This window comes from Macaca thibetana, chromosome 6 (genome assembly GCF_024542745.1).
Source record: "Macaca thibetana thibetana isolate TM-01 chromosome 6, ASM2454274v1, whole genome shotgun sequence".
NCBI lineage: Eukaryota > Metazoa > Chordata > Mammalia > Primates > Cercopithecidae > Macaca > Macaca thibetana.
This window is the reverse complement of record NC_065583.1, coordinates 35,168,773-35,191,424: the sequence shown is the minus strand read 5'-3', so window position 1 is coordinate 35,191,424 and position 22,652 is coordinate 35,168,773. Positions and strand designations below refer to the sequence as shown.

At 34.7% G+C, this 22,652-nt stretch overlaps 2 protein-coding genes across 8 annotated transcripts in view; one reads left to right on the top strand and one right to left on the bottom strand.

Annotated features, from left to right (window-relative positions):
• Nucleotides 1-22,652, bottom strand: part of PRELID2 (PRELI domain containing 2) — a 1,077,378-nt gene that overhangs the window by 703,816 nt on the left and 350,910 nt on the right. The window lies entirely within an intron of this gene.
• Nucleotides 1-22,652, top strand: part of TCERG1 (transcription elongation regulator 1) — a 63,703-nt gene that overhangs the window by 11,982 nt on the left and 29,069 nt on the right. For 4 of the 7 annotated variants that reach the window (XM_050793988.1, XM_050793985.1, XM_050793990.1 and 1 more), the window contains 9 exons: nt 4,049-4,291; nt 8,838-8,900; nt 10,033-10,233; nt 11,114-11,226; nt 11,967-12,055; nt 18,626-18,786; nt 19,967-20,023; nt 20,139-20,205; nt 21,263-21,313. In XM_050793988.1, the coding sequence (XP_050649945.1) occupies nt 4,049-4,291; nt 8,838-8,900; nt 10,033-10,233; nt 11,114-11,226; nt 11,967-12,055; nt 18,626-18,786; nt 19,967-20,023; nt 20,139-20,205; nt 21,263-21,313 (1,045 nt within the window). The remainder of the gene's footprint in view (nt 1-4,048; nt 4,292-8,837; nt 8,901-10,032; nt 10,234-11,113; nt 11,227-11,966; nt 12,056-18,625; nt 18,787-19,966; nt 20,024-20,138; nt 20,206-21,262; nt 21,314-22,652) is intronic. The other 3 variants (XM_050793987.1, XM_050793986.1, XM_050793989.1) reach the window with 3 other exon arrangements.

Sequence of the window (22,652 nt, the reverse complement as noted above, 5' to 3'; positions counted from 1 at the left end):
TTTTGGCACTAAAACTTTTGGGTTAGAGAAAAACAGGAATTTATATTAATAGGAGGAAGTATTTGCCCAGTTGCAATTCATGAAGCTAAGTTGAGAAAGTGCAGAGTTAGCTGTTCCACTTGGCCAATAGTAATGCCGGGCATTGTGGGCTTGCAAAATAAGTGTACGTCTTGGTCCCTACCTTACAGAGTTTCCAGTGTTCCTAATCGAGGAGGCAAGAGTAACACGTGAAACAATTAGATATTGGTGTGCAAAACTATACAGTGAAAAAGATGTAAGAATTTGGGAAGTGGAGAAACGAGTGGGTGGACTATATGGGTATTTATCATGAAGGAAACAGAGTAGGGTTTAAGTAGGTTCACAGGTAAGGAAAGGATTTTCAGATAGGAGAAGCAACATGAATAAAGGTTAGGAAAATGATAAGTGTAGTTTATGAGGTTTTTAGGAAACTTCTGAGGTGAGAGGGTTTTATTTTGAAGGGTCTTAAGAACTAGGCAAATAGGTAAGACAGGTACCGGGGGTCTGTATAAATGCAGTATTTTGCAAGTTTTTTTGGTGTTGGTTTTTTGGGTGGTGATGAAATCAGGGAGGTTTATGAGGAACTTCTCAGTAATCTCTTTTAGAGTAGTTTCTAGACTGGGATGCGAGTAGGTAAATTGAGGAGTTGCCATAGAAGGCAGCAGTCAGAAAGGCAGGAGAATTTTCAGGTATAAACTCACAGAGGCTCAAAGAATAGATCTTTTCTGAAAAGGTGAGAGTTGATTAATAGTAGATTTCAGGGATGAAGAGAGGGACACAGCTGTTAATTGGCTTAAAAGATTGTCATTAATATGAAAATGTTGCTTTCTTTTTGGGAGGTTTATTTCTTTTTTTCTTTTTGTATTAATATACGGATATTACTCCTTACTCTGCAGGTTGAGACTAAGTCCAAAAGTACTTAAATAATGATTTTTAAAAATTCGATTATTTGTTATGACACTTGTCTGAAGATACACAGCTGTTCCTACAGTTTGATTATAATTTGTATTATTTTACTACCAGGATAATTGATAAGAATCAAGAAAAAAATGTGGGTTTTTTTGTGATTACTTCAGGGACTTGGGAATTATTAGTGTGTAAGAAATACGTATGAGAGAGAAATTAATTCACATTGACTTCAAATTTGAATTTATTTTATTGATAAAAAGCAACTGAAGAAGTTAAGTAAGGTACATATAATACGGGGATAGCCTTTAAAGATCCTGTCAATGGTTTTTAGATAGTTTGTGGGGGAAATGTACTGAACAGGAAAATGTGAATAGTGTTTTACAAGTCTTTGCTTTTGTAGCTAAGGTGAATTTTGATATGAAAGTATAACAGTCATACTAGCTAGTTTGTTAAGGGTCTTTACCTTTTTACAGGCTTAGTGCCTCCCAAACCTCTGGCAACGCAGGAGACTACCAGTTTTTATGGGGGACCTGTGGCAGTAATGGGAGAAGGGGGTTAATAAAAGCAATGTAGTTTTATGTGGAGGGTCTGTGTTGCTTAAATTGTCTTTCCTGCGTTCTTAGAAAGGAGAAGTAGTAGTACTTCATTTTGTTTTAAGAAAAGTGATTAGCTAGATAACTTAACCATACTATATGTAGTCCATTTCTGTTTTCAGAGTGGTGTGTCAGTAAGCTCATAGCTGTCTTCTGTCCTGTTTGTCAGTTTTGCTTTATTCTTCAGTGATTGGAGGACTTTATTCCCAGAAATATAAAATAGCAAAATCATATTCTTTTTACTGCTTTTAAACATCAATTTTGATGTTGTCTACATATTCCAGTGTCTGTTTTTATTTTACTTGATTCAGTGTCATAAAGCGTTGTCATACTGCAGTCTTAATATTTCTCCGTTTATTATATATAGTCACTTGTCTTTTTTAGTTAAGATCTGAGACTGGGTTAGTGTATTTTGAGGCCTAGTGCTTCACTAGTCGCTTTAGCAAATGAAGTTAGTAGGAATTTACCCACTGAAGTCTTAGATACCATTCTCCCAGTTTCCCATTATTTTATTGCTTTTGTTCTTTTCCTGTCATGACTCATGGCTACTAATCAAATTCAGAAAATGCTGTGCTGGAAAGTAAGAGAAATGGGTTGAAGAAATATTTTTTTGTCATCTCCATTTGTGTTCTTTTCCACTTGAAATTTGATGCCCTTATTTATTTTCCTGACTATAGTAGTTTGGATCACAATTTTAGCAATTATCTGAATACTATAATAATATTTAAGTTTTAATTTTCTGAACTACAATATAGATCTATGGGGTAAATGGGACTAAAAATTAAGAATATATTTTAATCCCAGTTGAGCATAAACTCAGTTTGTGCAAATTTGTGAAAAATGATGAAGAAATCCTACTTCTCAGGGAAGTTGGGAACAATGACTAGATACGTTTTCAGCCATTATAGTGGATTACAAATGCTAAATGGTATATGTATGGGACTGGGCAAATGTTGCATGTACTTTGTATTTTTCACACTGTTATAAAATTATATTAATATGATACTGTACCCTAAGGCTAGGTCTATGCTAGACCAACAATTCATTCCTGGGCCCCTGAAGATACTTGTTTGGCCCTGCTGTCTATTTAGCCAAGGTGAGTCCCTCATTAACAAGTATGAAATTGCTCACATCTTCCCAGCCTAAGTGAGTTTTTCATTATTAGAAGCTAGAAAAAAATACTGACAGATTTTGTTGTCAGTTGGATTATTGGGTGGTTTGTATTAAACAGTGTGCTTTTGTTTAGAACAAAATTGGTATAAAGATTGGGAAAGCACTGTTTTCATTTTATTTCATTTGACAAATTCATTCTTAGTCCAATACAGGTAGACATTTTTTTCTTTACATCAAAAAAAGATGAAGTATTTGTTACCAATGAATTACCAAAATGAATTTTATTTTGGAACTAGACGGGTTATGAATAAATAACAAAATTGTTTTGTAACATGTGAGAATTGAAACTTTTTGAAAAGTATAAAATAAGGATTTTAGTTTTTAGTTTGATTTTAAATGCAATTGCTAGGGATAGAATGTTTTATTTTCGGTATTTAAAAATAATGTGTTAGCAGACCCCAAATGATCCGGAATTTCACATTTTCCTGGTCTCACACAATGGAAACCTCAGTTTTTTTCATTTTTTAAAAATAATGAGAGAAACCTGAGTTGTTTTTGATTCCATTCATTCATATCCAGTTAGTCATTAGTTATTTGCTTATCTTTTTCTATTCTTTTCTTCCTATGCATCTGTGAGGTTAATTCATCAAATGAAACCTGTTTATTACTCTTCCATATAGGAACCTTTAGTTTTCTATATACCCCATTTACCTTCACGAAGTCACACAAATAATGCGAATGCATTCTTATAAAAAGTTCAAAGTCTAACAAAACATATATATTAATAGTAAAATGTGAAAGAGGCATACACAGAGGGTAACTACTGTTAATGTATTTTAGCTTGTATTCTCCTAGATCATTTTCTCTATATTACTTCAGTTCTGCCCTTTTCCTACCCAGTTAAGGGCATACACCTTAGCCTTTTGTTCAAGGCTTTCTAATTTCTGCTTCTGGCCCACCTTTCCAGCCACACATGGTTTTGTTGGTATGCCTACTGTTTCACTCATTAACTGCTTGCCTTCAGTTTTCTAAACAATTCCTTTTTGTTCTTTACCCTTTGCCTTTATTCATACTTTTCTCACTAGTTTATTTTTTTCTTCTTCCCCCCTCTTGCTATTTTCCTTGTTGAAATCTTAATTTTTCAAGGCTCAGCATCCCAATATGATTTCTATACCCTCTCACAGTTAGAAATGTTCTTTGGGTCTTGATTTATACTGCTATATGTTTATCACATTTTACTTTGTAAATTTCATTTAACTATTTTCAAGCTTCTCGAAGATGAGACCTTTTGACAGATTTCTTGCAGTGCATAGAATGGTCCCTTAAATAGTTAAATTACTGAATGCGTGAATGAATGAATATAGTAAAATGATTTATGAAGGAGTGATACATGTTTTTGTTTTATCTTTTATCAGCACCCACAACACAAGATCAGACCCCAAGTTCTGCTGTTTCAGTTGCCACGCCTACAGTTAGTGTTTCAACTCCTGCTCCTACAGCTACACCTGTGCAAACTGTTCCCCAGCCGCACCCTCAGACGTTACCTCCTGCTGTTCCTCATTCAGTACCTCAGCCAACAACAGCAATACCTGCTTTTCCACCAGTAATGGTACCTCCGTTTCGTGTTCCCCTTCCTGGCATGCCAATTCCACTTCCAGGTAAACCAACAGATTATAATAGTCTTTCCAGCTATGTTTTCATATTGTCAGTTAGTTTGTTCTCATGTGTCTGTTGCGTTTGAAATTTGCCTTGAATCTCACCTGTTTGAAACGTTTTTGAAAGATTCATGGCTAACTGCAATATTTTCTCTTAAGTTTTGGTAAATGTCCTTTTTTTGTTGTTGTTTACATGTCCTAAAATTAGAGCCACATTTAAAGCTACACTTATTTTGAATAATGCCCTCAACGAGTTAAAAATGATCATCTTTTCATGTAAATAATGTTCTAAATGCAATATTTTTGAAGGGTTAAGTCTATGAAGTTGAGAAATCACGTCACAGTAGCTTACACAAGTTGGGTGATTTATGTACAGTGCACTGTTGTAAGCACGTTACATGCATTAACTGCTTTAATTTTCACAACCATCTTATGAGATAGGTACACAGACAGGTTAAATTACTTGCCCAGCATCACATAGCTAATAAGTGATGATGCTGAGATTTGAGCCCGTGCCCTCCACATCCAGAGAGTAAGCTCTTAATAACTATGCTTAGTTATTAAGAAAAAGCTGAGAAATTTTAAGAATTTAAGAAAATATGAGTGACTTAACTATAAAACAATTCATGTAAAACAGGAACTAGAAGGTTCCCTTGTAACAGTTATGAAGTAAAGCATAATGTGCATAATTTAAAAGTTTAAATTGTTATGGTGAATTAATGTGTTATATTGTCTTAAGAGACGTCATTAAAACTTCTGAGAAAGAATTAAGAAATATTGTGGAGTGGAACTCTTACCACAGGGTTTAAAAATGATAGTGTTGGGCATTCCAAATTTGAATGCATTAGTTTTTGTCAAACACATTTAATCCTTGATCCATGGTTCATTCTCCTTGTGTTATAGTTGAAAGTTTTGGTACCTTAGAGAGGTCAGGTTCACAGGGCTAGTTTGTGGCAAAGGCGAATAGAACTTAGGTGCCTTATCTCTCAAGTTCACATTCCACCCACTTATTGCTACTTTTTTATACTTGTTTCTGTGTAAGAATAGAGTTGTGATACATCTGTTTCTTAGATTTGCATACATCTTAATTATCACTATTGCACTGGTTGTCTTTTTCTTTGTGACCATTCTGAAAAGGACACCTTCAGATATACCTTGTCAAGAAAGAAACTAAAAATTTCAGGTATTTTTTTGATTTGGAAAACCTTTTATACATTGTTGATGTAGTGTTAGATAATTAAATGCCCATTATGTGGTGTTTAAGAAATTCAAATCGTTTACAAAGAAGAAAACAAAAGATGTTTTTTCTACTGTTAGGGATTATCCCTTTTCTAGATTAAATTTAAGACAAGCAGCTGGATACTTTTCTCTATATGTAATTTTTCTGGGAAAACTAAATGATAGATGGAGAATAGCTTGATATTTGTCACAACCTCTTTTTGTAATTTTGGTCTGCTTTAGGGTTAAGGACAGTATTAAGACCAGATCGTGGATTCTGAGTGATCCGAAGGAGCTGGGGTTGCTAATTTTGTAGAGAGAAGATTGAGAGGTAGCATGATAATGTTGTTTAAGTATTTTGAAAGGCTGTCATTTGAACAACTTTTGCTTTTCTTTAGAGGTTCTTAATTAGGACTAATGGATGAAAGGTACACAACAGCAAAATTTATTACTATAGAAAGTAGAAGTTTCTCACAATAAAATCCCTCTGGCTCTAGCTTCATTTTGATGTCATATTTTCCCCTGTTGCTTGCTCCATCATTAAAAAAATTTGGACAGGTGGTGGTGACCATTTGAGTCACCTAATGAAGCAATACCTGTGAAGTTTGGCAGTAGAAAGCATTCAATAAACAGCAGCCATTAGGGAATTTTGAGGGTCGGTTGGAAGAGAACTTGAATTGGATAGTCTTAATATTTCTTTGGAGAGAGTGAGTGTCATATAAAGTGATATATTAGGCCAGGCACAGTGGCTCATGCTTGTAATCCCAGCACTTTGGGAGGCCGAGGCAGGCAGATCACCTGAGGTCAGGAGTTCAAGACCAGCCTCAACATGGAGAAACCCCGTCTCTACTAAAAATACAAAATTAGCTGGGCGTGGTGGTGCATGCCTGTAATCCCAGCTACTTGGGAGGCCGAGGCAGGAGAATTGGTTGAACCTGGGAGGCGGAGGTTGCTGTGAACCGAGATCACACCATTGCACTCCAGCCTGGGCAACAAAAGTGAAACTCCATCGCAAAAAAAAAAGTGATATATTAGTATCAAATATTAGTTTGTTTATTAAGACTTTTTGGTATTAATATTTGTTCTCTTTTCTCATTTTCCCTTTTAATTCAGTCCTACAAGGTGTTTAGTAAAAAACAAGGACAAAGGAGACTTGTTTTTCTCTTCCCCAAATCTTTGGTTATACAAACAATGAGATCTGTGTCTCCTGGTTTTTCCCTTTTAATTCAGTTCAGCAATAAAGTGAACGGGAAGGATTTGTATGTAATTTGTGTTGGAGGCTTAATTTCTTTTTGAAATAGCCTTGTCTGGGTTCAATGAGGATGATTGAGGAAGGGATAGTCAAACAAGATGAAGGGAAGGAGTGGAAGAATTAGGTAAAATACAAAAGTAGGGAGTGGAGTTTGGACATAAATAGGTCTAGGATTATAGGATTTCTACTTCTAAAACTATAAAATTTTATCTGGAATTTTAAGAAACTTAACTGTCAGTGACATTGGAATCATCCAGAATCCTGAATGGAATTTTCTCATTTCTTAGATGATAATTTGAGGACAGAGTTGTAGGAAAATTGAACAAATGCTCCCTTTAAAAAAAAAGGTTAAAAATTTAGATTTTTATTTTATGAGTATTCACAATCTGCATGTAATCACCTTGAGAGAAACTTCAGTGTATCTTTTTAGCATGAGAAGAAACACAGGACCTTTCTATATGGTCTGTATGTTGATAGTCAAATAGAAGAGTTCTGCTAGCCCAACTGGTTTTCAATAATGGTGGTTAAGCCTACGTATGAATAGATTTGATTTTCTTCTGCATAAGTTGTATAGTTAAAATTATTTATTGGAAGGCGGTTTTGGAGAACAGTCTTTAAGAGTAAAGTTCCTATGTTCATAAGAATTGAATTTCCTGTGCTGAGTTTAGTAGGTTCAGTGCTTCTGCAGATGGCAGTATTTATACTAATTAAACTTAATACATGCTGTAACTTCGTTAACCAAATGAATTTTTCCATTGCGTTCTTTCAAGATTAGGGAAAATAAAATTATACATATAACTTTATTCAGCATGCTTTCCTCATCCAGTGTTTTTATTTTAGTTTAAAAGTTAATAGAAAGTTTACTTTAAATATTCTTTATATAAAATAGTAATTAAGAAATAAAGGTACTTTTCAATAATTGACACTATTTTTGTTTGCGTGTGTGAACATAGTTAAATTTTATACAAACCCAGGAGTTTAATTTTACTTTTAGTCTCAGAGGTAGGAAAAATTTTTTTCCTGTCCTTTAGTGGGGAAAATAGTTTATTGTTACTATTTTTAATTTTTACAGGGTACCAAACTAAGCTTAATTTTTTCAGCAGAAAAAAATAAAAAAGTAAAAATTATTGACCCTATACTTTTCTTCAGACTTTGGCTTTTTCCTCTAAAAGTTTTTAATTTCCTCAGTTAATCAGTCTTAGTTTTCCAGCTTTTCATTCTCTTTTTAAAAAGTCACCATTGTAATGCATCATGATGAGTCTTCATTCTTCTAAGAACTGTACATAATTTTCATTATTTAATACAATTACTACTTCTTTAGTCAGCTTAAATGATAGAAGTTTTTGCGGCTATCAGCCCATATAGTCATTAGTGGTATTAAAGGGGCTGAATGTTTCTTAATGTTTTATCCTGCTTCCACAGTGTTCCAAGCCCATGGGGTTCCATAGAGCAGGCACTAAACATGGATATTTTGGCATTAGTGAAATGCTATCTTCCTCTTCATCTTTGCCTTTCTTTTATTTAAAGTATTGTTTGCAGTGGAATATTTGGATCCATCTCATACCTTACTTTCTTCCTCTCCTCACCAACCCTAGCTTATTCCTTTTCTACTTCTGCATGGTTGTACTCCATGCCTCAGCTCCTGCATGTAGTTTCAACTTAGCAGCAGCATAGAGAAAGTGTCTTGTCGGTGTCATGCTGCATCTGCCTTTTACTGGTGTCTGAGCAATGGCAGCATGGGTTTGATGTCCTGTGGGAAAATGACCCACCTGAGAATTTGTTATGTATGTGTAATGAAGGGGCTTTCTTTTGTTGAATTTAAACTCTTGAGACTCCTTCAATATATTCAGAGCTGGTTTGATAAAAAAGGTAATTGATGCTATCATTTAGAATTAGTGTCATTGGATTTGGCAGCACTTCCCACAAAATGTCAAACAAAAAGAAATTTTACTCCATTCTTGGTCTTTTTCATTGGAAATAGCATTCTAAATTGTAGTGGTAAATTATTTCCCTGAATCCCAGTGGTAGCCGACATACAATGGCAGCTTTCCAACGTATGCTTGCTTATCCATTTTACAGGTGTAGCAATGATGCAAATAGTCAGCTGCCCGTATGTAAAGACAGTCGCTACCACCAAGACCGGTAATTTTTAAAACCATCTTAGTTTGTTTTGTCTGTAAGTTGGCATGGTAGTGAATGTTGTTGTTTATCCTTTTATTTATTTTTTGCCCAAGTAAGTGGATTTTTTTATATTTTTCTTTTTAACGAGCAGTATAAATGCAGTTGTCATATTTGGCCAACACTTAATTTTCCCAATTGCCTGTAGTATTAGCTTCTTTGGTTCACAAAAACAAATAAGGTCAGATCACTTTGTATCTTAATTTATGTAATAAGTGTAAACAACTTCATTCTCATATTCATAACATTTAATTTTATTTTTGATGTGTGTTTTTAAGTTAAATATAAAAAAATCATTTCCATGTGTAAAGTGATGTGATTATGCTTGCATGCTAGTGAGTATATGTGTGTGAATACATGTGTATAGTATACATTTTAAAGTTATTGAAGTAAGATAACTACCTGAAACTTAAATTTTAGTATAGGATTTGAGGACTTTTTTTTTTCCAGTTTTGATTCACATATCCTTATTTTAATAGTATTTTACTTATATATTACCAACTTATTTAGCTGTCTTGTAAAAAATGTAAATCTTGGTTTGTCTTCTAAAAAGTAGACGAGCTTTGCTTTCTCTTAGGAAAAGAGTAAACAAAGGGTATAAGGATATTTGAGTTAATCATTCAGAGTTGATAAACTCAGTTATTTGCTATAAAACTGAGAATATTCATACCCTTTTAGTTACCTTAAAATTAAAAATAATTTTGCCTCAGGAAATATCTGTAGTAAATATGTTTGTTGTCTTCATTAGAATTTGATAAGTTATCTTTATAAAAATATATTTCTATTCATAAGTAGAGAATATACCATGTTTTTAAATATTTATTATGTTAAGATTTTTTCATAAGTGAGACCCAAATTTCTGACTGTTTTTAAGGGTTGAATTTCTGTGTCTAATTGAATTTAGGCATTAGAACTAAAAATCCAGGGAAATAGAATTAAGTGGTATTTATGTCACCTTTTTATATGATTTTTGTTTTGTTCCAACTGGTCCATTCATTTATTAATATTTAATAGAAAGATTTAGCTCATATTTTAGAGGTTTATTTTGTATTGCAGTTTGATGCTTGGATCTAATTTTTTATTATTCTTTTTTTAGGTGTATTGCCAGGAATGGCCCCTCCTATCGTACCCATGATACATCCCCAGGTTGCTATTGCAGCTTCACCTGCAACCTTAGCTGGAGCAACAGCAGTTTCTGAATGGACTGAATATAAAACAGCAGATGGGAAGACATATTATTATAATAATAGAACATTAGAATCTACCTGGGAAAAACCCCAAGAACTAAAGGAAAAAGGTATATAGTGGTTGTAATGACTTGGGAAATAGTATAAACTGTAATAAGTAGAATGGTATTTAAAGTTCTGAGTTAATTTCTTTTTAACATATTTGAGGGATTTGCTAATTACACAGTCGTTGGATTATTTTTACTGAATTGATAAATATTTATTTTAAAAACTGGTTCTACTTACATGTTATCATTTTTTCCATCTGGAGAAATTGTTATACATATGTACATATGTATGTACATATTTTTACTGTTAGGAATTTTCTAATTATATTGCATAATTATTGTAATCATTATTGAGATTGATAATACAGATCGGGAAGGAATGTGTTTTTTTATGTGTTCTGAAGAAAAAAATTTAGGCCCTTAGAATCTTAGATGTAGAAGATTCATAATTTTTTATATCACAAGCTCCTGTTATTACTGTTGTTTTTAAAATTTGGGACAGAGCCTCACTGTGTTGCCCAGGCTGGTCTTGAACTCCTGGGTGTAAGCATTCCTTCTGCCTCAGCTTCCCAGGTAGCTGAGGATTATAGCTACATGTCAGTGTGCCTACCTCATCAAACCCCTTTTTCTGTTCCTAAGTATCTTAGTATCTTATCCCTTTTAGCAAAATAAATGATTGCTACAAATGATATATGAATGACCTGAAAGATTTAATGTCCCTTCGAAATCAGTAGGTTGTCTTCAAATCAGAGAGTTAACCTGATTGGTGTAGCAAGGTATTTGAAGTTGAGCATTACATAAGATTCAAATCAAAGATATTATAAAGAAGGACATTTTATGTTTATGGTTAATACTTGGGAATGGAATATTTTAATTGCTTATTCTCTGAAAGTTCTTAGAAAATTACATCAAAACCTTTGACATTATCTTAATTTTTTAATAGAAAAGTTAGAAGAGAAGATTAAAGAGCCAATTAAAGAACCCTCTGAAGAGCCTCTGCCAATGGAGACGGAGGAGGAGGATCCTAAAGAAGAGCCTATAAAGGAGATAAAGGAGGTAAAGGGCCATGACCCATTAACCTGGGAGCCACATTAATTGTTTCCTACAGCTTACTTGTATGTGAGTATCTATTTGATAGATTTAAAAATAATTGTTATAAATTTGGTCTCTGAAATTTTAGGTTTCTTGCAAGTTCTTTATTCAGTTTTTTCTTTGAAAGTGTCATTAAATTACTTCTTGTACTGAACTGAGACCCATAGAAAGACAGGGCCTTGGACCAGAGCTTGGACCTGATCTCTAACCTTCTGACTTATAAACTGACTGGTATTTGTTAAAATTATAAGGGTAACTTCTTATTTGGAGAATGTTAGATATATTTTATCTGTCCTTTCTGCTCTTGTGTTCTTGCATAGCCAGATCCATGTATAGCACTAAAGGAGTTTTTTATTCAGTGAAGGACCGTGGTAGTCAGGTTTTAGTAGTAGGAAAGTTAGCAGAAATAAGAAACAACCTTAAATGAAGAGGTCTGTACTCCATATCTGCTCCTAAGCACATGGTTAGTGAGTCTATAAGATAGGACCAGCTGCTGCTGCTGCGTTCTGCTATTGTGAAATTCAGCTCTTTCTGTGGGATGAAGATTTAGAACTTTCTTAGAAATTCCTACTCAGAGTCTCCTTTCCTCATTCTAGCAGCAGATTTTGTGTTGATTGCGCTTTGAGCTGTTTGCCTTCATACTTTTGTGGAACATTCAGGTATAGTTAATATGATACTAATTAGAATAATCTCATTTCTTGTAGGAGCCCAAAGAAGAGGAGATGACTGAAGAAGAAAAGGCTGCCCAGAAGGCAAAGCCAGTTGCTACTGCTCCTATTCCTGGTACTCCGTGGTATGTATTTGGCTCAAGTAGTAATTTTTAAAAATCATACTTGATTGTTACATGGTTTCTTTTGTAGAAAGGAAAAGTACTTTAAAAAGTGTATGTCAAATATGTTTTTATCTACTGAATATTTCGGCCTTTGTTTGTTGTATTTGAGTTATTCAAAACTGAAGTTCAATTACTACAAGTGTCTTCCTAGTACTCTCCATTAATGTGTATTCTTCATAATTATAGACATGACCACTGTGAGATCCTGAATCTACTTTTTGTTTAAAATATTTTAAATTTGTTTTTGCATGTTTACTCACTATGTAATTACATTTATAGAACTGTGTAAAATTATGTCTTTCAATCTAAGTATGGCATCCCTCATTTTATAGTACTCCAGTATCTTGTGCTTCATAGATACTGTGTTTTTAAAAATCTAAAGTTTTGCGGCAACCCCATCATTTTTTCAACAGCACATGCTTATTTTGTGTCTCAGTGTTACATTTTGGTAATTCTTGGGATATTTCAAACTTTTTCATTATTATTATATCTGTTACAGTGATCTGTGATCAGTGATCTTTTATGTTACTGTTGTAATTGTTTTGGGGTGCCACAAACCACACCCATGTAAGATGGTGAACCTAGTTGATAAATGTGTGTGATCTAACTGTTCCAGCAATCAGTTCCCCATCTCTCTTCCTCTCCTCAGGTGTCCATTTTCCCCAAGACACAACAATATTGAAATAAGGCCAATTAGTAGCCCTATAATGCCCTCAAAGTGTTCAAGTGAAAGGAAGAGTCAGCATACCTCTCACTTTGTGTGTGTGTGTGTGTGTGTGTGTGTGTGTGTGTGTGTGTCTTTTTTTTTTTTTTTTTTTTTTTTTTTTAAAGACAGAGTGTTGCTCTGTTGCCCAGGCTGGAGTGCAGTGGTGCGATCTTGGCTCACTGCAACTTCTGCCTCCTGGGTTCAAGCAATTCTCCTGTCTCAGCTTCCCAAGTAACTGGAATTTTAGTTATGTGCCACCACGCCTGGCTAATTTTTTGTATTTTTAGTAGAGATGGGATTTCACCGTGTTAGACAGGATGGTCTAGATCTCCTGACCTCGTGATCCGCCCGCCTCGGCCTCCCAAAGTGCTGGGATTACAGGCATGAGCTACCACGCCCAGCCACATACCTCTCACTTTAAATCAAAAACTAAACATGATTAAGCTTAGTGAGGAAGGCATGTCAAAAGCCAAGATAGCCTGAAAGCTAGGCCTCTTGGGCTAAATAGCCAAGTTGTGAATGCAAAAGAAGGAAATGAAAAATGCTGTTCCAGTGAACATAAGAATGATAAGAAAGCCTTATTCCTGATAATGGAGAAAGTTTGAGTGGTCTGGATAGATTATCAAACCAGCTACAACATTTCATTAAGCCAAAGCCTAATCCACAAGAGATGCCCTACCTGTCATCAGTTCTGTGAAGGCTGAGAGTGAGAAAGCTGCAGAAGAGTTGGAAGCTAGCAGAGGTTGGTTCATGTGATTTAAGTAAGAAACCATCTCCATAACATGAAAGTGCAAGAGGAAGCAGCACGTGCTGGTGTAGAAGCTGTAGCAAGTTATCCAGAAGATCAAGTCAAGGTTATTGATGACGGCAGTTGCACTAAACAACAGGTTTTCAGTGTAGATGAAACAGCCTTCTATTGGGAGAACATGCCATCCTAGGACTTTGATAGCTAGAGAGAAGTCACCCCCTGGCTTCAAAGGATGGACTGACTCTCACCATCTCTCTGGTGACTTTAAGTTGAAGCCACTGCTCGTTTACCATTTTGAAAATCCTAGGGCCCTTGAGAATGATGCTAAATCTATTCTGCTTGTGCTTTATAAATGGAACAGCAAAGCCTGGATAACAGCATATCTGTTTATAGTGTGGTTTACTGAGTTAAGCCCACTGTTCTTAATGCTCAGAAAGAAGTTTGTTTTTTTTGTTTTTTTTTCTCAAAATATTACTGTTCATTGACAAAGCACCTCTTCATCCAAGAGCTGTGATGGAAATGTACAAGGAGATGAATGGTGTTTTCATGCCTGCTGACAACATCCAATCTGCAGCCCATGGATCAAGGAGTCATTTTGACTTTCAAGTCTTATTACTGAAGAAATACATTTCATCAGGCTATAGCTGCCACAGATTGTGATTCCTGTGGTAGATCTCGCAAAGTCAATAGAACACCTTCTGGAAATAATTTACCATTGTAGATGCCATTAATAACACTGGTGATTCATGGGACGAGGTCCAGATATTAACATTGACAGGAGTTTGGAGGAAGTTGATTCCAACTCTCATGGATGATTTTGAGGAAGTGAAGACTTCAGTGAAGGAAGTCACTGCAGATGTGGTAGAAATAGCAAGAGAACTAGTATTAGAAATGAGCCTGAAGATGAGCCAGAATTGCTGCAATTTTATGAGAGAACTGTAATGGGTCAGGAGTTGCTTCTTATGTATGAGCAAAGAAAGTGGATTCTTGAGATAGAATCTACTGGTGAAGATGCCATGAACATTGTCGAAATAATAAGGGATTTAGAATATTACATAAACTTGGTGGATAAAGCAGCAACAGGGGGCTTCCGTTCTGATTAATGCCAAACTTTAAGGAAGCTCTACTGTGGGTAAAATGCTGTCAAACAGCATTGCATGCTACAGAGAAATCTTTTGTGAAAGGGGGAGTCAATTGATGTAGAAAACTTCATATTTGTCTTATTTTAAGAAATTGCCACAGCTACCCCAGTTACCAGCAACCACCAGCCTCATGAGTCATTAGCCATCAAGAGATTGAGGCAAGACCCTTCACCAGCAAAAACATTATGCGCTGAAAGCTTAGATGATTGTTAGCATTTTTTAAGCAATAAAGTATTTTTAAATTATGGTATGTACATTGGTTCTTTTGGACATAATGTTATTACACACTAAGTAGACTACAGCATGATGTAAATATAACTTTTGTATATGGTGGAATACAAAAATTTTGAGATTTACTTTATTGCAATATTTGCTGTATTTTGGTGGTCTGGAGCCGAACCCACAATATCTAAGGTATGCCTGTCTACTTCTTATTTTCCTCTTATCTTGTTTTTCCCTTTTCTTTCTTTTGCCACATCAGTGCTTCCTTTCCTGTTCCTGCTCCAACTTATTTAATCTATATGCAATCCACACTTTGCAATGATTTGGCTTGTTTCAGAAGTCTTGTAATGTATAGGTTCCCTTCTAACTTCTTTTCCTTGTTTTTGTTATTGAAGAAATAAATGTTTTTCCTATAGTGTTCCCAAATCTAGATTTGTCCCCATGGTACTGTCTAATAGGGTCCTCCATGGTACTGTTTAATACAGGGTCCTCCATTCCTGAATTTCCTACAGACAGGCAAGCAGGTCTAGAAGTGTGATCAGATTCAAATTTAATCTTTTTGGCAAGCCTAGTTCATAAGTGATGATGATTATTGCATAGATCAGAGGTTTTCAACTAGGAGTAATTTTGCCCCTAGTGGATATTTGGCAATGCCTGGAGACATTTTTGGTTGTCAAGACTTGGAGGGTGTTAATAACATCTAGCAGATAGATGCCAGGGATGCTCTAAATATCCTGTATGCACAGGACTGCTCCCAACAAGAATTGCTTCTCTAGCCCAATATGTCAGCAGTGTGAGATTGAAAACTCTGGCCAAGATCAGTTAAATCAGTAACCCATTTATGCTGAAGGTTGTGCAAATTTTTTGTATGAAAAAGCAATAGGATATAAATCCCACAAGCTTAGCATTCCAATAATGGAACACTAGGCATAACCGCATGAAGGGTTGAAAGTAATGGTAATGTATTTCTTTTATTCCCTTTTCATTTATTAACTGGGATGCTTATAGAGAGATACTTCCCCTTATCACTGTTGGTCACTTAGAGGTACAAATTGTATAGGAAGGGAAGGGCTTAGCAGTTTTCAGAATAATGAGGTGGTTTGAGTGTTATTAATTCATAGATTTAAATATATTTTCTATGTTTTTAATCTATTACAGTTTTTATCCTTATTGATGTTTAAAATTGTCTCCTCTTTGGTCAGGAGAAGGCTCTTGCAGCTGACTCTTTAGGTTTTTTTTGTTACAATCCTCTATAGCTTCCCTGCTTTCCTCTATGACAAGACATTCTAGGCTTATCTTGTATATTTCCTATCTCAGACCTAGATTCAGCCGTTTCTCTAGGGGGCCCTTGCCATTTTTGTGGGAATTGGATAGTTTGCAACTGTATTAGTCATTATTTTTGACTTCTTTGGTAGACACAGCTGGAAGGTACCCACATTCAAAGATACAGCATGAGTTCATAGCATTACTTCCCATTTAGATCTACCTCAAGATTTTTATTGAACCTCATCATCTATCTTCAGTATCTCATTTCTTGCTGAAAATACTGTTTCTCAATGATAGTGACCTAATCGTTTGCTTTTCTCACACATGTCACTGAGTAACAATACCAAAACTATCACTAACAATATGATTACTGAAGATAGTTTTTGTTGTTGTTATGTTTAGGGCATATCACTGTAGGAATGCATAATCAAATTACTGTGTTTTAAAGGCACTTGGAATAATTGTTTTCTGTATAATTTCTATATAATTATTCCACTGACTGTTACACAGGCTCATTAAAAAAAATAATTATGGAAAATATTACCTGGTTTCAAAGTTATGAAAACAGCCTGTATTCCAAGAATATATTCCTGGGTTGTGGTTTCTCTGTTTGAGTATTGTATGTGAAAAGCTGGTAACCAACTCCAAACCCCCTCAATTTGGAGCTTCATGGTCCTCACTAATTTTCAGACTTGGGGTCTGTTCCCACTTCCTCTGTTCTTCAGATGAGATAGTTAATTATTGATTTTTTATGTGACAGGGTCTTGCTCTGTCACCCAGGCTGGAGTACAGTGGCATGATCATAGCTCACTGCCTCAGCCTTCTGCCTCCTGAATAGGTGGGACTATAGGTGCACACCATCACACCTGGATAATTTAAAATTTTTTATGTTTTGTAGAGATGGAGGGTCTCACTTTGTTGCTCAGGCAGGTTTCAAACTGCTGGCCTCAAGTGATCCTCCCACTTCAGCATCTCAAAGTGCAGGTGCAAGGTGTATGGGTGTGAGCTGCCTTGCCCAACTGATCCATCTTCTAATTCACTGATTGTTTCCTGATGTCTCCATTCTGCTCTTGAGCCAATCCAGTGAAATTTAATTTCAGTTATTTTTAATTTCTAAATTTTCCTTTTGGTTGTTTTTTGGTAGTTTATGTTTCATTACTGAACTCTTTTCATTTATTTTAAGTGTGTTTTTCTTTATCTCAGGGAGGTCTGGTTATTGTTGCTTTAGAGTTTTTGACTATCAACATAGGAGGCTTAGTCTGATCATTTCAACTTGTAAGTTACCTTGGACTTGACAACTGTTGAATAACTTGATAATCAGGTCATATAGACTTAGTTTCTATTGGAGTTTTAGCTGCCATGCTATTGCAACCATGCCACTCTGCAACCAGGGATTATGCTCAGGGCAGAGCTACGAGGTGGGTGAAATGGGAGATTTACTCCCTTGCAGTTGTTTCTCTAAATTTTGACTGTCCTCCCTATTGCTTTATGTTTGTCCATCAAGACTGTACAGAGTCTGAATGTAGTTGTGTTTTGTTTTTTTTCCTTTTTTTTCTTTGAGTTTTCTAATTGTAATTAACAGGACCAGTGGGTTGTAGTAGGTAGTGTACGATGCCCTAGTGCAATTGATACTTTACTACCTTTTTTTTTTTTTTTTGGTGAAACTGGGTCTCACTTTGTTGCTCAGGCTGGAGTACAGTGGTGTGATCACAGCTCACTGCAGCCTTGACCTCCCGGGCTCAGGTGATCCTCCCTCCTCAGCCCTAAGTAGCTGGTGCAACCACATCCAAGCTCGTGCAACCACATCCAGCTAATTTTTTTAATTAATATTTTTTGTAGAGATGTGGTTTCACCATGTTGCCCAGGCTGGTCTCAAACTCCTGAGCTCAAGTGATCCTCCTGCTTTGGTCTCCCAAAGTGTTAGAATTATAGGCCTGAGCCACCGTGCTGGGCCTTCCCTTTACTTTTTATTTTAGATATAATTAGATTTTAAAGTCTTCATAGAATGTTGCATTTGAGTTTGTAGTTTTGGTTTGTTAAGAAATATTAGGAACTATAGTAGGTAGGATGCTATATCTGTTCTTTAGCTTTAGAACTGCTTAATAGCATTATTGTTGCCATTAAACTCCTTCTTTTTGATAGTTTAAAATTTAGTACTCTCAAATTGAGTGTGCAAAACCGAATTCCTAAGCATTCTAATCCCTGATCACAAATTGCTTTGCATTTCTTGGTTTTCTCAATTAATATGTTGATCAGTTATTTTTACTTGAGTCATTCAGTTATCTTGTAAAAACCACATTTGGTTCTCTGTAAATAAGTATTGGTAATAAGAACATGTCGTTCTTCAGTACCCTCATCTCCCCACTTGTAACAGGCTGAAAGTAGAAGTCCTAGCTATAAAATATGTTCCGTAACATAAGAGAATGATATTTTGAATCAATTCTTAGGTGTGTTGTTTGGACCGGTGATGAGCGGGTCTTCTTTTATAATCCCACCACTCGTCTTTCTATGTGGGACCGGCCTGATGATCTGATTGGCAGAGCAGATGTTGACAAAATTATTCAGGAGCCCCCTCATAAAAAAGGAATGGAAGAATTGAAGAAACTAAGTAAGTTTTAAATTAGGAACTTATCCACTGATTTTAACGTTCTTTTATATTTTGATAGAAAATGTGGAGGTCACTTAGCAACCCTTTATTTTTCAAAGAATATAAGCAGTGTTAGAAAAAAGAGACTGCTATCCTAGTTTGAGTGAAATAATAGAGATTAAAAATATGGAGAGAATTTGGATAAGACTGTGCTTTGTAAAATATGTGTGTCTTTGATTTATTGTCCTACTCAAGATTTTCAGTTAGTCCAAGATATGGTTGGTAGTGTTGCTACTTGCTTAGTGCTTATCAGTACTACTAAAATGCTCCTCAGTGGCCCTTTTAGCACCTTTTGTGACTAGTAATATATTTCTTGAAATAATACAGTACAAATTTTTAAAAAATAAAAAATCTCAGTCTTTTGAATTAGATGGTAAGCCCCTTATATTCCTGAGACTAGACACCTAAACCTTACTAAGAGATTATTCTTTTAATCTACCTCATATTCAGAGGGCATTCCAATATATCGAGTACAATTATTTGTACGTAATTTTTGTTGTATATTTCTTATTGGTAATTTGCCATTGTATTGATATGATTGTGTTTTTATAGAACTGTGGCCCCCAAGTGGTATAGAAGCAAGATAAATGAATTATTACTACTTCTAATGAAATAAATCCTAATGTGTATCATTTATAGTCATTGAGACATTTTCATGCATTATATGTATGCTGAATTATAAGTGATTTCTGAATCAGTGCAACTTTGCCTGTCTGGTACTGAAGGTACTTCAGCAATACTTGTTTTATAGGTATGATAATAATACTTTATGGTATTGAATGATGTTGGAACAATATGTGATTTGCTTTTGTTTTTCATGAATTTGTTTTTAAATATTTGATTCATTCATTTGATAAATACATTAACATGCATCGTTAAAAGGTACTATAAATCCTGAATCAAGAAAGCTTTATTTTATATGTTTGTAAATTTAAGGTTTAGGCAAGAAGCATTTCAAAATGAATTGAATTTAATGTAAAGGGAGGATAGGGGAAGTATAGAATTATGCTTTAATGGTTTATAAAGGGATGAATATTAAGAGGTGATTAAGAGGTGTTATATAAATAGTAATTTTTAAAAAGAAATGTTTGTGGAATATATGCATATGACTTTGTAACAATATTTGAAATGTTTCTGCCAGGGCACCCAACTCCGACAATGCTGTCGATCCAAAAGTGGCAATTCTCTATGAGTGCAAGTGAGTGAACTGACTATAAATTGCAGCTTCTTTTTAATACTATTAAAGCAATGTTCTGGTAGTGATTAGCAGAAGGATTCATGCCTAAATATTTTAATTAAATTTTGTCTTATAGTTAAAGAGGAACAAGAATTAATGGAAGAAATTAATGAAGATGAGCCTGTTAAAGCAAAAAAACGGAAGTAAGTAATATATACAATTTGATTGAGGTAGATTATATCTTTTAAAAGTTGATTTGGTAATAATTTGTGATTGGAAGGGACAGGTAATGTGAATGTTGTTAGGAGGCATGATTGCTCTCTCAGGCCTGATAGTAAATAGCTTTGTTTTTCATTGTAGAAAGAAAATGTGTCCCTTTTTTTGCTAGATTTGTAAAAGATTTGGGTATTCATATATGTATTATGAAGTCAAATGATAGTTTTGGAATTAATTCTTTTTGGAAATTTATTAGTTCTCAATTTTATAAAAAGTTCGTTTCCTCCCTTATTTAGACCCCAGTAGATACCATTCCAGAGATCTCATAAAAACAGACACAGAATTCTCCCTCTCTATATGGTTATCTTGTAACTTTACCTAGTCCTTGAGTCTGGTCATTACTACTTGGTGAAGAGTGAACCCATAAGCTTAGGAAGTGCTCTGCGAGAAAGAGACTGCTAAGAAGTAGTGGCATTAGCTTGGCCAGTGCTCTAGAGTTGGGTAAAATGTAAATGTTATGGTGGGGGGAAGGATGGGGTAGAGGGTATGCATGTATGGGGAATGGGACCATTATTTAGCAGCAAAAAGGAAAGTTTGAAGACATTAACAGGAACTGGTTAATCGTAGTCCTTATCTGAAAAGGACAGATTGAATGCAGCCAAATTATGGCAAATAAATCAGTAAGACAACCCCTATAAAGGGTAGTTCTTTTTAAAAAAATTTCTTTATTGGAAACAACATAAAAGATATGAAAGAATCACTCATAATTTATCAGCGTAACGTAGCTATTCTGATTTTTGCAATTGACTTTTTAGTTCTTGACCAAATGTAATTTTTATTAGTTGTAATTAACTGATTTTGTGCTTTTTTAAAACAAAAAATACCTAGAATAAGACATTTGTTTTGTTAATTATTATAAATGACTGTATTCATTCTGTTTATGTACCATTATTTTGGATGTTCCTACGATGTTAAACTTTTAGGTTGTTTTTAATTGTTTGTTCTTATAGACAACTCTGTAAGGTTTTTAACTGCTTTTATCAGGAGAATGTCAAAGAAGTCCTTTATGTGGATTGCCCGAGCTTCTCTATTTAGGTACAAAGCTAAAAGCCTATTTTTCCTGGCTTAGTTTTTCTTTTATTTCCTTTATTGAGATAGATAGTGATAGTTTGTATTGTGACATTTTCATTTAGTATAGTTCTATAAAGGTTGTTTTCATTAGTTATTATATTTCTTGGATGTCTTAACTCTTAACTATTTAAATAGTTTTAAAATTATTATTATAAGAGGGTATATTGTTTGGCAAATTGCTTTTACCTGTTTGTTTTGTGCATATCTTAGGTCACAGACTATCTCGCTAAGTTCCTGCAGGTCACGGACTATGTCTTCTATTTCTTTTGATTCATTCCCTAAGTTGCTAAGTACCTCTCACTTGCATTTGTGGGTTAGCCTTAGTTCCATTTAAATCTCTGGGGCTACCTACAGTTCCCTGTATAGCATGCGTTTGAATTTCCACATGTTCTGTTGTCCTGATTCCATTAAGTTTGCGTAGGGAATAAGAGCCAATTTTAAAAATATGCTTAGCAGATCATATTTAAGAAGGAAGATCTGCTGAAATATACACCCAGATATTATTGAATTACATACTTTTTTGGATTATTTACATGAATGGGCCTTTTTCGTAGTGCATATGTTTGAGAGGTGCCATGATTCCATGTTTACAATTTCACTTGAGTACCACACAGTAACAGGGTTGCCCTTACCCCTGAGGTGCATTTTTGGAGGAACAAGAAGTAGTTTAGTCATTGATGAACAGTTCTAATTCCACCTAACTACTCCTGGGCCCATGTTGCTCTCTGGGACCTGTCCTTCAACTTAAATCTCAACTTATCACCCAGAAAGTGAGTAATAAAAAGTCAGGTAGGTAAGGTATATATCTTACATATTCACTTGGCCAAGATTGCAGATATTTTAGTTTTATTTTTAAAATAAATGTTTGAGATTACTAAAACATAATACCAGTTAATACCAATTTTTATTAGATTTTACAAAATATTTTATGTATTTATAATGTAAAACATTTTGGAAAATACTGTTTTTTCTATATTTCAAGAACTAAAAAAATTATATTCTGTGCTGTTTGATTCTGACACATAGAGGTTTGCTGCAGTGTTAAACTTTTTTTTTTTTTTTAAGTAAGATTGTTCCCTTTTTATGTTATTAACCAGTGTCAGGGAGAGACAGCACATTAAAGGTGTATTTTTTTTCCTAATAATGTAGCCATTGTAAATCATTAGAAGCCCATTTTAATTTTGTTATTATGAAAGTTGTTTATTCCTTAGAGTTCATTTGAAATCCTCAATATAATTTGTTTTTGCCAAAAATATGCTGCTCAGTAGTGAGTCTTGAAAATTCCTTTGATTTTAAGATTTCT